The sequence below is a fragment of the Egretta garzetta genome, unplaced genomic scaffold (assembly GCF_000687185.1).
Source record: "Egretta garzetta isolate BGI_Z169 unplaced genomic scaffold, ASM68718v1 scaffold233, whole genome shotgun sequence".
In the NCBI taxonomy this organism is placed as follows: Eukaryota; Metazoa; Chordata; class Aves; order Pelecaniformes; family Ardeidae; genus Egretta; species Egretta garzetta.
Genome location: NW_009259194.1, coordinates 1,110,316 through 1,126,385, shown reverse-complemented (window position 1 = coordinate 1,126,385; position 16,070 = coordinate 1,110,316). Strand labels below are relative to the sequence as shown.

Below are 16,070 nucleotides of genomic sequence, written 5' to 3'. Positions count from 1 at the left end.
AACCATATGCAGAGTGAAGATTCATGAGACAGAACTCCACCTCAAGGCACTGCTCTCGGGAAAACCCGTATTCTTAGATTTAAGTCGCAGTACTACATACTCACTAGGCTCCTTCAGGTTTTATACACAATGCTTATACAGAAGCACTCCGTAATTCTCGTAAGAGGCGCTATGAAATGCAAGTTATACATAGTATGAGGATTCCCAAAAATGCATTAGAAGAATTAAACTAAGTTTTATTCAAGCTTTATTTCTTCTCACCGTGATAACATGTCAGCAATGTATCTATTTTTCAAAAAACAGGCTAATTACCCCTTGTAGAAGTGCTTTGCTGTATTGCCTAGCTGTTTTATTTATGCTTCCATCTTAGGGAACTGTTCTCCATATGCCTAGGAGCCAAAAACAATGTTCTTGGGGGGGGAAAAAAAAATTTCTCAACGTGCTCAGAAGTACCATCTAGGCCATAAAAAAGAAAAAAGTGTCAACAGTTAAGCTGTTCTTCCCACTAAGTTATATCCAGTTAATCTCACGAAGTCACTGCCTTGTATGGGTATCAGGGCTAATTTCCATTCAAGGCCAGTGCGCAATCCCCACACCCAATTTTTAGGTGCTCCTTCACCAAAAGTGATTTTGAACATTATGGAAAAAGTTATTCAGGACTACGGGTAGCTAAGCTCCCAAACACATGCTTCTGAGACTGTAGAATCTCCACAGATGAAGGTTTTTTAACAAACATTCAACAGGAATAACAGGTATCATTGGAAGATTTGCATTTAGAGAACATACTAACGAGCTCCCAAGGTCCTCTCAGCCCTATTCTCCGTGATACCATCCTCATCGGTGTTGTGACAGCTGAGCAACACATTTGTTTGATAACCAGGGGCTGAGAAGGACACTGAAGAGCCTACCACTCAAGAGCAGGGATTTTACAAATGCCAGTTATTTTCATGCTCTTAGATTCCCTTTAAAAGGGGACTTCTGCTTCATTAAAAAAATATTTAGTAGCAACAGGACTAGCAGAAAACCAGCCCTGTGAACTAGACAAATCACAGAGTACTTACCTCTTGGTCTAATTCACAGAATGTTTACAAGCTTCTCCTCAAGACTACAAATTACCTTACTCAAGATAGCTTACACCAATTATAGCTGAACATATCCACATGGAAGCTGCCCCTGTATTATTTATTCAAGAGGATGTTCACCTACATAGCACTGAAAAACTGGCACTACAAAAATCAGCTGTGTATTAATTCACATAACCAAACATCCAATCAGCAAACATTTTAAAAAGATGCTTTAATTTGGATGTCTGTTTATTGAAGGAATAAATTATTTCTATTTCAAGTTTTATTTACTTGAGCCATTATCTAACGCCTGAAGTCATTACCTAATAGCTTTAATTAAAAAAAAAAACAAAACACAAACTTCAATACTAAAAGGGAAACGTACCTACTTCCGCTCACATTTGTTCATTTTTATTATCTTTTTTTATTATCATTTATTATCATTTTTTTATCCTTTTTTTATGCTCAAGCCAGGCGATTCGTAAGTCCTTGAAATTAATTTGCATCCCTCCCAATCCCCCCGCACACCCCCCCCCCCCACACACACCCCCTGAAGAAACATTCCTCATCCACCATAGCATCTGTACGAAGTACACACTAGCAACATAGGCTGAGCAGTCCCTTCCTTCAGGGGCAGGGCCTTACTTCAGATCTTTTCAGAGGCTTGTTTGTGTTCCAAAGTAGTACAGAGCTATTTATGGAAAAATCTCTGCTGGAATCACAGCCAGAATTTCAATAGGCTGCACAGCACAGAAAAGCCAGTGGTTAGTTTTCTGTTTGCAAATAACAATATATTTGGAAATCACATACTGTGCTATTGTTTTGCATGCGCATAACAGAAGCCTTTAGGCAATGCCTTTCTTGATTTGCCACTGAGAATGCTACAGACTAAGAGCACTGGAATATCCTGATTTTCTCTTTTTGCTGAAGCCATTCCAAAACACATACTGCAAGTTAAAAATTAGTAGCAGTATTTTAGAAAAAATACCATACTTTGGCAATGCCTTTCAAAATCAGCTACTAGAATTCCGTGACTTGGTGTGCATTTCTGTTGTAGATATAAAAAACAACTCCTAGAAACTACCACGCTGTTTCAGACTCTTCTCATACATTCTTTGATCAAAGCTTTTACTTCAGGTGCAAAAGCGAAGGCCAAATATTTCCAAGACTTCTAATCTTCATGCGTAGAACGCAAGAGACCATTGTACCTCAGACAACCTTTAAAGTGCCTCCTTCTAAGGAAGGAAAATGAAAGCAAAAATCACTCTTACCTACCATACCAGACAGGAGGGAGGGGAGGAGGGAAGGAGCATGGGAGGCACACACTAAATGCATTTCAGGCAGCCTGCCGGACAGCACAGCGCCTGTGAAGGTCACAAGTACAGCTGAAGTTTCCAGCAGAGATGAATACACAGCTCTGACTATTAAGTGACCGTGGAATAAAAATTTCTGATTACTTCACTCATTGTGGGCATTCACTCCTTTATCAGTTCATTTTAATACCTAATGCTTTTTTTAGTGGCGCTTAGAACCTGAAAAAAGTCTTCCCTTTATCAGTTGCCTCCTCTTCCCCCCCCCCCACTTGGCAAGTATTTTCCTATGTTTCTATTCTGGCCCAAGCACACATGCCTCAGCTTCTTAAAAAAAATTTATTAAGGAGGCCATTACAAGTTTCTGGCCTGGACTTTCAGAGATTCTTAACACTTACTTCCTTAAATGATGCAAACCGTAATCTGCAAGTCTTGAAAACTCTGTAAGGCAAACACTTCTATTTATAACTCATCTTAAAAATATATATATAGTCTACTGATCTGAGCAAAATACTGACCTGTATTTTTAAGTTAATTATTTTACATATCTTCTCTAGATTATCTAGAGATTAGGATCTTTCATTTGGATTTTAGAAGAGTTGCGTAACAGCTGAAAACAACACAGGGATTATTTAGTAGCATTGCTGTCCTGCAAGGATCTCAAAGTTCCTTGCGAAAAATTTTAAAAGTTTTGGAACTTCATTTGGGGAAACAGGCACATCTTACAGATAGGGAAAACAAAGCATGGAAGGGTTAAAATGACTTTGTGACCTTCCAGATGAAACAACTCTGGATGATTACTTTCACCAATCTCCATTTCTAATCTTCCTTTTTGTCAATCCCACCCCCTCCAGGGTAATTAAATTTAAATCTAAATTTTAAACTTGGTACAAAGTAGAAGAGTAGTAACAGATCTGTAAGAAACTTGAGCCTCAGTCAAAAGACACTGTATAGAAGGAACATGAATTGGAGGGTGCCAAACAACTTGCACTTGAATGTTAGTTAATTGTAGAACTTCTGGAAAAATGATGTCAGCATAAACATAAACAAGCTCACAAGACCAAAGAGGGCTGTGTACACCATCTTCTCTTGAAGACTTCTTCAAAGTGACAGCAACCAGCAAGAGGGGAAGATTAAGCCAGAAGTGCTCCTACACAGGATGCAATCACTTGGTTGTGCCGGTTTTTTCTAACCACACGCACACTTAATAACCCTCGTGCAGGAACACTGAGCAGCGGAACAGAGATGACCTAGTAGCACAGTTGTAGATGGCAATTTAGAACACACTTCCCTGATTTTCTGCAACATCAGAAAGAGGAGAATGCTACAGAAATGAGTAGATGTCTGTTATTCCCAGGTTTGGTTTGAGCTTCTTCAGGTCAGATGAAGGAAAAGAATCCACAAGCTCCAGGGAGCCAACAACCTGATACGCAGAATCTCCCGAGTGGGTTTTTTGGTTTTGTTTTAAATGCCATCTTCCCACTGCACTTTCCTCTGAGGCTTCTAAGTATTGTCAGAGACAAAGTTGCTGGGTTAGGCACAGCATGTGCTCTGCTCCAGTAACAGAACTGGTATGTTACCAGCCCCCACCACTTTCAAGAGCGGGTTATCATTCCAAAAGGGTCTGGAGTAAAACAAAAGATCCCAGATATGGATTGAAAACAAAAAGAAAAAAGTAAGATTCAGCTAAAAAAAAAAACCCACCACCAACATAAAAAAGCAAAACAAGAATATGAAGCTGTGATAGGAACAGACTGAGGAAAGGCAGAAGGACTATATAGAAAGTTTTAAAATTTTGGTCCTGCCAGTTTCACATTCCACTAAAATAGCTTATGATCACTTCGCTGTTACCTCTGTAAAGCAGTGCCATTTTCACACTGCCAGACTATATAATGAAAAAGTTTGCGGCCTTCAACTTCAATTGCTGTTTGTTCACATTGATCTTTTAGAAGAGGTGTCCTCAAACATGAATCTCAATTCACTGAGAGTTTTCCATGTCTATGAGCAAGCACATATCAACTGGAAGCATGGAAAGGCTGAGGAAGAGGCTGAGCAAGTTGTTCACAGTGCCATAGCTTCGCATGTTGCCTTAAAACCACTGTCCTATCTGCCAAAGCAGCAAGCCATCCCTTCACCTCTCACATCTCGTCCCATTCCTGTAGCACCACTACCTATTCCAAAACAAACATTTGTTACTGTTTGACAAATCAGTCTGGGGAAGCTAACTCAGGATAAAATTAATCAGATAGCAAATAATCCAAGACACGTTATTTTCATTCAGGTCGGTTTCCCCGAAGCCCTCGCTCTGCAGCTAAGTGAACATCTGAGTCCGCTCAGAGCGGCAAGCGGTGAAGGCACAAGGAAGGATCACCCCTTTCAGAAGCAGCAGCTACTTGAAGTGACGACGACCCTACAGACAAGTCAGGATGCAATTAGAATTCTAACTCCTCTCTCCATACCAAGGCCACGCTTCACTCCAAAATAAGCTGAACATGGCAATTATTAAAAGATAATTCAAGATTTTTTGTGGGGGTTTTTTTATTATCTCCAATGTTTCTATAAATGAATGCTTACACAATACACCAAGAACAGTACCTGAGAAGTTAGGTTTTTGTCAAGTAATTCCATTGGAAAAGAGTCCAGGACCTCTCAAACAAGTGTCTTTGACATTTATTATATATTTATGAGAGTTGAAGCTAAAGATTTACTACTGTTAGTACCTCGCTCGTCTGCTGGAGCGATTTACTTTAACATTTTAAGTTACTTGAAAAAAGTCCTTCAGACTACATTTATAATACACAAACACACATCGGTCAGAATTTCTGCCAATCATCTTCTAACAGGAAAAAGGCCAGCTGAAACCACTACTTTTAAGAATCAAAGAGCGGTCCCTGGAATACTTCCTATGTTCATCAGGGAAAAAGGAAAATACAGCTACTAGCATTTAACAGACAAGAATATATTAGAAATCATTCCAAATTTTAAATAAGCAGCTATAGTCTGAAGTCTCAATTACCTTAACCGTTCCTGAACATATGCAATTATCTTTTCTAAACTTCTCAAAAACATTAAGCGCCAACTGCGTGTGTTTGGAGATCACATTATTCCCACAGCATTAATTTAAGAACTGCAAAGAGAAACATTTCCACACAAAATGCATTCCACATACCTGGGAAATCAATCTTTCTTACAATACAATTCTTTTAAACCTTCTTTTCCTGACCCTAAAATTTTCTTCCAAAATTAGATGCAAGCATAACTGCCTAAGGGGTTTAACATGTGACCTAAATACAGTGGTTTCCTTAATGGTGCTATCACTTGTGGATCGTTAAGAGGAAAATACATTTTTATAAAGAATGGCTGACCAAATTAATAACTTCTCCTCCAGTGATTAACAAAAGCATGGTAAGTTAGAAGAGAGAAGCTTGCAGCCACTTCTGTTTCTGTAACAGAATTACAGCCATGCACATAAATGTCAAATAATTATTTTCAGTAATATTATCAACTCATAGTAGCAACACCCTACCTGATGTCTCGTTAGCCAGCATCTTTATTTTAAAGGCAAATGTAACAACCCAAAACCTTCCAGTCTCAGAAGAAAACAAGGCAAGACCACCATCACGTAACACTGCCTGCTGCCCAGAGCAACGTCCTGAAGCAGGCCTGCTTGGGGAGCCAGAACGCGAGTAACAGTACGTCCAGCAAAGGAAGTCCTGCTACACACAATCATTAACAAGTGCACACGCACACAAAGTACCAATACTTTACCTCTTAAGACAAGGCACCTTTTGAGGCTTCCCCCATTTTCAGGAAGGTTCATGTAACAGCACAAAAGAATGACAAGGTCCTTTCTATTTTGAGCTTACTTGCATACTAACCCAACAAAAGTAGCGTTTAGCCAGCGCATGCTTTAAGAGCGTAACTGAGCTATAAAGCAATGTAACAGAGCTATAATTACATATATGCCACTGAAGTTTAGAATCTAGAAAACTGCCCAGGTATAGTTATTTTGACTATAACATCCACCGCTGCTTCTAACTAAATTGGTTTGGATCAAGTATCATACTTCCTGTATTTCTCCGATTTGATTTTCATAGAAACCCGGTAACTGTTGTTCACATGCACAGCATAGTGCCTACCTACGCCAGGACTTTTAAGTCATTTCAATCGTTTTCATTTCAATCATTTTTTTAAGAAGGGTAAACCTCAGTTTCACATAATTACTGAACACTGACTTATTCTGCAAAACTTTTCGCTCCATACTAAAAATATTGTAGACATAGTTATGGCACTGCATATTATAGAGCACTGAAAATATGAAAAAAGGTCTGGAAAATACCCTCAAGGCAGTTATAAAAGCATCTTATATTAATGAAATTGCTTTGGGAGCAGAGTGTTTCCTAAAGAGGAAAGAACAAATAATAGGCTTAATTTGGTACCATCAGTAATTGATGTTTTTACTACAGGAGGTACAGTATGCTCATTTAAACAGCATCTAGAACAAAGAAGGCCTAATTCCACTGCATCTAAAGGCGAGACAATACATTAGTTTAGGTGAAGTCAAACCCCCAAACAAGGGATCAATTTTTCAAATCATATTAAGAGCGATAAGACACGATAAGAGAGATTATCATTTGTCAGATTATCTTTTTAAAGTGCTTTACAGTAAAGCAATCAGTAAGTAATCCATCTCCCAATTAAGCGGTGTTCTTCTCTAGAACAACTTCCAAGAAACAAAACTGTACTGATATTAGCACAGCTCTTTTTACTAGCAGAGCTTTTAATAATGCTGAACAAATATCATTTCCTCATACTGCTCGTGTGGACACTGAAGGCAGAAAACCTATTCCACGCATACTACTTTTGCTGCAGAAAAATGTCAAAAAGATTATTTACAACATAGCGATAAATGATATTGTGTGGGGGTGCCCCTGTGTGTCTGTGCATGTGTAGGTGATACCTCATTTCAAAAAGATCTAGAACTGGCACGCTGCACAGCGGTTTGACAGCTGGCTCATACCTACCCAGATCCGTGCTGCTACCAAATGTAGTTCTGCACTCTCCACCTGCCCTCGTGCATGGGTTTTCATTGCCCTTTCTTTACACCTCTAGTGTTTGCACATCCAGGCAGCCTTAAATTCAGGGATTGGATTTGTCTGCAATGTAACCCAGTAAAATTCTCCAGGTCCATTTGTTTTCAATAGCAGCACAGGCTTGGACCAACTTCAGTCTTTTCATCTAAAAGATGATGACGATCAGTGATGCAGGATCTCTGTCAAGCATTAGTGCACCGTAGCAAAGGTTCAACTATTTTATTTGGCCCATATTTTAGATCAGTCTCTTAAGATTACTGTTACAGTATCAGTAGTAGATATATTCTATTGCTGACCTTCAGACAGCACGTGTTCAAAGTATGTATCTTGAACAGCAAAGGTTTAAAGTCCTTTTTTATCAGATTATTTTATCATTTGTAGCATAGCACTTAAGAGATCAGGGTCTTGTGTTGATTGTACATAAAGTCCTATGAAGAGACCAACCCTCTTCCAGAGTTCCTTGTGTTCCTTCGAGCCACTTGATCACTCTCCATGCCACACTGGCACAAGCACACACAGAGCACTGAGAACCAGATCAGGGTTCAATTCAGCCGAAAAATAATCCCGTCAAAACCACATTTTTAAGTATTTTTCAGCTGGATCAGCTTCCCAGACAAGTTCATTGTGCAGTTAGATGAACACTTGTGCCAGCGAAGTGGGAAGGAGTGCCTCTTTAAGCAGAAATGCTGCCAAACATGTAGCCATGGCCTAAATAGGCAAGTCAGAAGAGAACAGAAAGAAGAAGGGGGGGGGCCAAAAAAAAAAAAAAGCAGACAGTACAGCTAGGAACACCCAGCTCTTAACTCTTACTTCAGCATTGCATCCACTACGAGTTTTATTCTTCATTTTACTTCTCCCAAAACACATTCTATGAAGCTACAGCTACCACAGAAAACCATTTCTAGGGTACAAACACCCAAACCAGACTCATTTAGGTAGCACCTTTAAAATAAAAAGCTATGAAGTTTCACAAAACCCTTCAAGAGTTGTAATCCACCAGGATTGCCACTGATAGCCAAGTTGCATTCATTTACACTGTTGGAGTCTGACAGCTCGAGCGCTATAACCATCGCATTTACGACACAAAACCCCCACTCCTTCTTCCAACTAAGTTTTGTTTTAAGCTAAAAAGATTCCAAGAACAGCAAAGCATCACAGAAGTAACGGAACAATACTGGTCAGCATGACTGACAAGCTGAAGTGCCCTAGCTACCAAACCCGTGTCAAGAGAGAGTACTGAATAACTTCTAGGAAGCTGAACAGCCACTTACTATTTAGCTGTTTGCTAAATGCTCTTTGTTTGGGGGGACTTTGCACTTTAAATGCACGCTTTAGTCAATCTAGACCAGCAGTTCCTAGAACACAGTAGCCTATTTCTCTCTCTAGATTCAGTCATTCGTTCTACAAATGGCTGAAGATAAAAGAGCTAAAATACAGAAGGGGACATAGGAATACAGAATAGGACTAGAACCATGGGTCTTTCTATTTATCTGTACCGTATTTCAAATTACCCCTTAAAAACAAACCGATTGCTAGTCCTTGCTCCTTCTAACTAATGTTACCTTGCGAGCATACAGAACGTAACCACAGCTCTCAAAAACCCAAGTTAAGCTCCCTTCAACAACTGTACCCCAATCTTTCTTCAGCATTATTATCACAACCTCTCACACCTTTGCAATTTCCTCTGAAAATTTTTCTTCCCCTCCTATTCCATCAATTCCCATTAAAAAAGCCCATCAGTGACCTCTACAATAATGCCACTTTCTCTTCTGTGACTCCTGCCCTTCTTCCCAGCTGATCCCAGCAACATCCCTCCATCCGCAAGCTATAGGTCCCTATTAGTCAACTGTTGGTAAGCCTACAGAACCAGATGTGCCACCAGGAGCAACGGTCTGGTCGGACAGAGCTAACCAACTTTCTGAAGGAGGCTCAGCAGCTCTAACCCACTACTACAGATACATATTACTTGACAAAGAGAAAGCTTTCTGGTAAGGCAAGAGAAGATGGTGAGCTCCAGATGGTGGTAAACTGCTTTTTACAGCAGTCCTCGTTCCTGGCTACAATTTTGCTTACTCTGGAGATAACTATTTTTGTGCACTACAAACTACCATTACTGAAGCAACAACAGTTCCCATAGCTGCTCTGCAATTTTGAAGCCTGCCAAAAATAAACATGAAACTACACTTGAAAGATCTGACATACCTAAAATCAAATACAGGAAGCACTCCTGAACAAGAGGAAAGTCAAATCTTGTTTATATCTCTGACCACACACATGAGCTGGCTAGGGATAGAGATGTAAGAGACTTCATCTGTTCATCACCTGCACAAACTGAAACAGCCTACAGCAACGTTTTGCCTATAGAAGAGGGCACGAAACAAGTCATAATTATTAACAAATCAGCACAGAACGGTTAAGCATCAGACTTTAAAATTAAGCCAGTATCAGCACTCATAGCAGACATTCCAGTTGTTTCAGAGACAATTTGGGCACGAAACAGTTAAAACAACTTGTCAAAGATGAGCGGTAATCACTCAGGGTTAAAGCTTAGGACTTAAGTTCCTGGCTGCCAGCCTTGGAACCAGACTATCAGACTTTTACGTATCTTTGGACTGCACTTGAAAGAACATTTAGATACAGCAGCTTGACTCTTTTTCTTCTGCCAAGTAATTAAACAAATTTGACTTAATTTGTTCTGAAGTACGAACTCATTCCATTAAGCAAGTGTCTAGTTTTCGGAGACAGTTTAAACTCACTCTTCTTAGTTGTTTCCAACTGGAGCTGCCATTATGCCCAGCCTGGAGAACATAACAGCAGAAGAGTAAAAACAGGTCCCAAAACATTGAAGCCTGCTGCAGAAAAATCTTTGTAATCCTTTTCTATTATCATTCCCATGAAGGAAACTTCCACTAAGAAAACACAGTATGTCTGCTCTTGAGTATTTCCGGACATTTAAGTCTTACTTGCACTGAAAACAGTGATGGCACAAAAGAAAAAAACCCATGCACCACAGATGCTTTCGATAACCTGATCATTGAACCCATCAAGGACAACGACACTGTGCTCTCCACTGGAGAAGTCCTGTCTAATCTAATGTCCTGGCTCTGGATTCTCCAGAGCACACAGAACAAGCCAAGCACAGATATATCGAAGGATTGGGCACAAGCAAGACAAATATAAAATTAAGAAGGAAGGAAAGCTTCTGTTGAGCAGAGAATCAGCTATTTGAGAAACGGAGGCAGCACAAGCTACAACACCCTTGCCCTTAGGTAGTGCTAAAATCAAAGGCAAACTTTTGCCATCAGTTAAAATTAAGGACCCCCATTATAATGAAGCTGACGGTCAGATTTCAATTTATAACCCGATTTCTATGCTTAACATTGTGATCTGATAAGGCCAGGCCACAGCTTACAACCAAGGATAGATTCCATACATGCCAAGCAAAGAGAGGCTAGTTCTCTGCTCCTCGCACATCCATGTTCCTCAAACTAGAAAAGCTTTGCCACAGCAGAACGGCACAGGCGGGCTCCAGATACAAACTCAGTGCCATCTTCTTTCCTCAAGCTTTAGAAACATCTTTCCCCCTTCTTTCCCCTCCTACCCTCTCATTAGCTCTAAAAGAAACACTGTCACATCCATCTATCACAGAGTGCTTAGAAAGCCAGAAAATTAAAAACTGTATGCATCAGAGTTCATGTTTCAGCCATCAAAGCCACCAAATATTGACTTTGTAATAGACAGCCATTCTCGCCTAAGTATCTAAAGAATTATAGGTTATACGTATGATGTGAAGGCTACAAGGTCAGATCTGACCTCAAATCTACTGGAAGCTACGTACTAGGACTCTTAGCAAGCTTTTTAAAGTTGCTGCCACTCTTACTGTATTAAAAGTGTCGTGCTCCATTGGCCTGTTTTATAGGCAACATTGTAGAGAGACCACTGGGTTTGCATTCTACTGATTAATACAATTAAATGGACGCAGTTTTCATGGTCAACACGTCTATTGGTTTAGTTTAAGCTAGCTTTCCGATATAAATATTGCAATATTCTATTATGAATAGGAAGAAAACAAAGTGAAACCTCCCATTTCTTTCAGATTTGTTTTCTTCGTTTTTAGTGAATTTTCGGAATTCACAACAGAGGTTAATTTTTAAAATTTGAGCTCTAAAGCCATTCAAAGAACAAAAATCCATACCCTAGGTACTACCCTACACAAATTGACACTGTCCTCAGTCACAGACATGGTTAGAGTCCATACTTCTTAGTGTGCAGACCACAGTGGTTAAACAATCATTTACATTTCAGACAGCAAGATTTTATTTCACTTTCACCCTGGTGCCTGCCACAAATAAACAGACAGAAAGGCAGGGAGGGGAAAAAAGGTCCTCAGACTAGACTTAGAGCCACTGCCAACCTGTCCTTGGGTGTTTTGAAGGAGGACCAGAAGCATGCAAAGCTGCTGTTCCCATTTTTGCAAGAACCACACGAGGCTCTGTTTCATTAAAGTGAACCTTAAAGCCAGAAGTACAGCTAATAAAAGGAAAAATGTGACCAGCTTGAGACATTATTAACCCTTCTAACAGTATCACAGGGGGACATTCCAAAGCATAACAAGAACTCGAGGGATAGCATGGAAGCTAAACTTGCTCTTTGATTAGACAGCCGGCTTTCAAAAGTTTCCAGCATGAATTGTGGGAACTATACAGAAAGAGGAGAATTTCAGCTGAACAAATTCATTACAACCAAGTATAATAGGAACCTCGGGACCTCACTCCAGGATCTAGGCATTTAAATTTCAGCATGTCTTGCAGTATATTGATGCTTATAGCTGACAATGAAACCAAACTTCTCTTTGCTCTTTGGGTCACAAAATCAGAAGGCTACATCTTCCATAAAATCAAAATTGGACATTCTTACAATTTTTTGGAAACCATCCGGACTGGCTTGCTGAAACTGAAGCTAGTTAATTCACTTACAGTGAACTTCCCTGAACTCCACCCACTACGACTCCAGCAACACAGGGTACAGCTGTTAACCTGTCAGGAAGGCTAGCAAGTCATCCTCCGTCACGTGAAATACAATGCTTCAGAGCAGCTAAGGAAGTTAAAGACAGACTATTTACTGATTTCTGCCTTTCCACCTCTCTGTAAAAGCCACTTTACCATATATACACACACATTCACAACTTATCATCACTCCTTGCGTGTCAACTTGCCTGTTTCAATTTGCAAGCACTTCCCACACAACCAAAACTTCTTCGATATTTGTACTTACATAAGGATTTAGTTTGGTATGTAATTAAAATAAAGGTTACAGAATTTAAGGGCTGCTGGCGAAAAAAATTATACTACATTTAACTAATTTTGAGTTCAAGCTTTAAAAATGTATTTCCTGAAGAATTTAAAATTAAACTTTAAAAAAATTGTTACAGCTTTCTTGTTTCCATCAGCCATCTTTCAGCTTGTAAAGGACACGAGTCTTTGAAAGTGCCAAATACTGCAAATAAATAAGAACAAGTCACTTCATACTGATTTTTTTGGCCTTTGGAAGTTAATTTGAACCACACTTCAAATGGGAAAATTACGGGAACTGTAGCTACTGCTTTTCTAAATACAACATTAATCTTACTTGTAAGTCAGAGCATTCACGATATGTAAAAAAGAAAAAAACCTAAGAATTACCTAAGTGACAAAGCCAACTGCTTGCAAAAGAAAAATTTTAACTCGCGATCTTACAGGCCGTGTTGTGCAAACAGGACTTTCTGGCCAAAGAAATGTAGAAGTCAGTGGGACTTTTCCAAAAAAAGATCACAGATGAAATTTTGCTCTCCAGCACAGTGATTGAGCCACACAGAGAAGTGCAATTCCTCTAAAGATTCCCAATCCAAGTAAAAGAAAATAACAAGTACATTTTTTGCAGTCACAATCAGAGGCAGCCATCTTAGTATATGATGACATTTGTCACTGCCAGCTTAGAGAAGTTTTATGCAATTTCCAGTATTATTTCAAACACAAACCCCTCTTTACTTAGTAAGCATGCACAAATATTCAGATTTCTTCCTCTTGTGGTTAATAGAAGCTGGAAAGTTTGAGAAAATTACTTGATCTTTATCTAGCACTTAGATCTTCAAAGAGTACAAACATTAATTAATTCTCACAACACCTCCCTGTGGAATGTAAGTATCACATTCCCCGTTTTGCAGATTAGGAAAAAAACACAAACCAAAAGCTGAGTGACAGGAAAATCTAACAATCTTAGAAAACAATTCCAGCAAAATATTTAAGAAGCCTGAATCCAACCCTTCTTAACAGTGTACAGAACAGTACTCTCAAACCATAGCTTAATCCTCAATCCGGGTATCTGAATGCATCTTAAATCTCTATTTGCTTTGCTCAATTGCATACAGTAAGACTGCATTCGCAATCTCCTCATTTAACGAGTAGTTAAAAAGTCAGAAAACATTCAGTATAAAAATGCCGCTCTTACCTTCTGCTACATCATCATCTACAGCGCCTTTCACCTGAGAAAAACACCACTGAATGTCATTTCCTCCTCCAGCTCCTAAAAAACACAATCAAAAAAAGTGAGACCCCCCCACAGCACGAGAAAGAGCACACAATAGTCACCAACTGAAAATTTCAGACAACATTGTACACGCCTACTTCCTCAGCAAGGCTGTCGGCACAATTACAAATTGCCCCTCCCCACCTTTTTCCTTTACAGATATTGTTTTTGTCATTAGTGGTTTGCCAGCGTTCAATGCAATGTTTGTCAAAACTAGTGCAAGCAGAAGCAGTAAGAGTGATAAAAGCCTTCAGCACCAAAAGCTGGCTGGACTTAAAACTTTAACTGCGCATTTAAAATGAGAGTGCAGGAACATCTTACTTCACACAAAGCTTCCTCCTACTTTAGAAGTCAGAACCCTCTACAAACACAACTTAAACCGTAACTATCAGAAAAAGCTGTACATTGTCTGAAAAATTCAATCTTTCGTTCAGTATAAACCAAGCACGCTATTCATCTCCCCCTTTTACAAAAACATTGAACTGAACCTACATACTAAAGGCTAAAGAAAAAAAATTTTACCACAATTTTAGAGTCTCTCCGCAGAAGTAACGAAAGCAATTATCAGCCTTAAAAAAAGCAGCAAATCCGAGCAGAAAAGCAAACAAGCAATCTGATGTTAACAAGTTCTACTACCATAGAAAACGGATCGAAGAGAAAACTTCAGGAACATTACTGCCTCGGCGGAAGGCAGTGATTCATTTGAACCCTGCCACCAAAACACACAAAAAAATCACCACCCATTTCTTTTGCATTTCATTCTGAGCAAATCACTGCAGGGCTGAGTACATACAGGAAGAGACTGAAATGGGCCTGCCTCTTTTTTTTTTTTTTTTTTTTTTTTTTAAAGCCACTGTCAAAATGGAACTTTTCCTCAATACAATTCAAAGAGGCTGAGCAACAGATGGCTTTTACACATTAATACAGAGGTCTGTTATCGCTTTTGGAATAACAAAGAATACAGAAAGGACTTCTTCCCTCTTCTACGCTAAGTTAAGGGGGGGTAAGGGTCAAAGATGGGGAAATCTGAAGCCCCAAAATAACCTTTCCCAAAAAGACCAAGCGTCTCAACGTTACGAGAAGTGCTAGAATACAAGCAGCATCCAGTCTGCATTTTTTGCTTGCCTCAATTTCTCCTCTGAAGTGCTACAGACACGCAAGCTTCATAACCTGCCAAGGTGAAGGCAGATACAAGCACCCATCTATGCAACAGATGTCCAAGTGCCTTCTGCAGACACACTGGAAAGGTTTGCCACACACCTCTCTCCACCATTCCCCCAAACCGTTAACAACCCATTTTCTTTCCTCTCCCCAACCTCACCATTTAGCGGCTGGCACCATGGAAGCGGTTTAAAGGGGCCAGCTTGTAAGAAAACCCATGGCTCTTTCTACCTAAGGCTAAAATTCTATCTTTCATGCAATTTACTTGAATCAAGTTGGCACTTCCCCCCCCCCCCCGACTAAAACAAAAAGAAGAGGGGGGAGCATGGGCATATGGGGTAAGGAAAAAAGCAAAGCACAAACCTAATACAGCCTCTCGTGCTTGCTCCTCCAAATGCAAAGCGCTGAAAAGACATTTGCAGAGGAGGGGAATAAATGTATTTCCAAAATAATAAATAGCAAGGGAAAGTAAGAAGGAAGAGAGAGACCTTATGCTTACACACTTCTAGCCTACCAAGTGCACTTTCGGATGCAAAATGGGGAGCAAGCACAGGAAGGAATAAGAAAGAAAACACAGAACGACCTGTATTATTTAATTACTTCCTGTTCCCAATTTTACTCTCATTTCCAGAGGCTTAAAAGCAGCACCCAACAGAGGGGCGAAATTGGACTCCCGACACAAGCACGTCTGTACCCTAGAACACCTCTCCGTGCACAGCAGCGCTTCCCTGCACCCTCCTCACTAACTCCACCTGAGAAATAAATGCAACACACAAGCACGTTTACAAATGCAAAAAGCCTGAAAGGGGCAAAAAAAATAAAAAAAAAAAAAAAGGCGAAAGACCCACCCTGTCTGCCAGCCTCATGCGCAGTGAACT

General features: G+C 39.8%; 1 protein-coding gene across 1 annotated transcript in view; it reads right to left on the bottom strand.

The window, feature by feature from the left end:
• The window catches only part of PPP2R2A (protein phosphatase 2 regulatory subunit Balpha), a 39,710-nt gene extending 24,991 nt beyond the window's left edge, over nucleotides 1-14,719 (bottom strand). Inside the window, exons 1-2 of the mRNA XM_009635788.2 lie at nucleotides 14,668-14,719; nucleotides 13,954-14,028 (exon numbers count right to left, since the gene is read on the bottom strand). Of these exons, the coding sequence (XP_009634083.1) occupies nucleotides 13,954-14,028; nucleotides 14,668-14,704 (112 nt within the window). The 5' untranslated portion in view covers nucleotides 14,705-14,719. The remainder of the gene's footprint in view (nucleotides 1-13,953; nucleotides 14,029-14,667) is intronic.
• Between the last annotated feature and the right edge of the window lie 1,351 nt (nucleotides 14,720-16,070).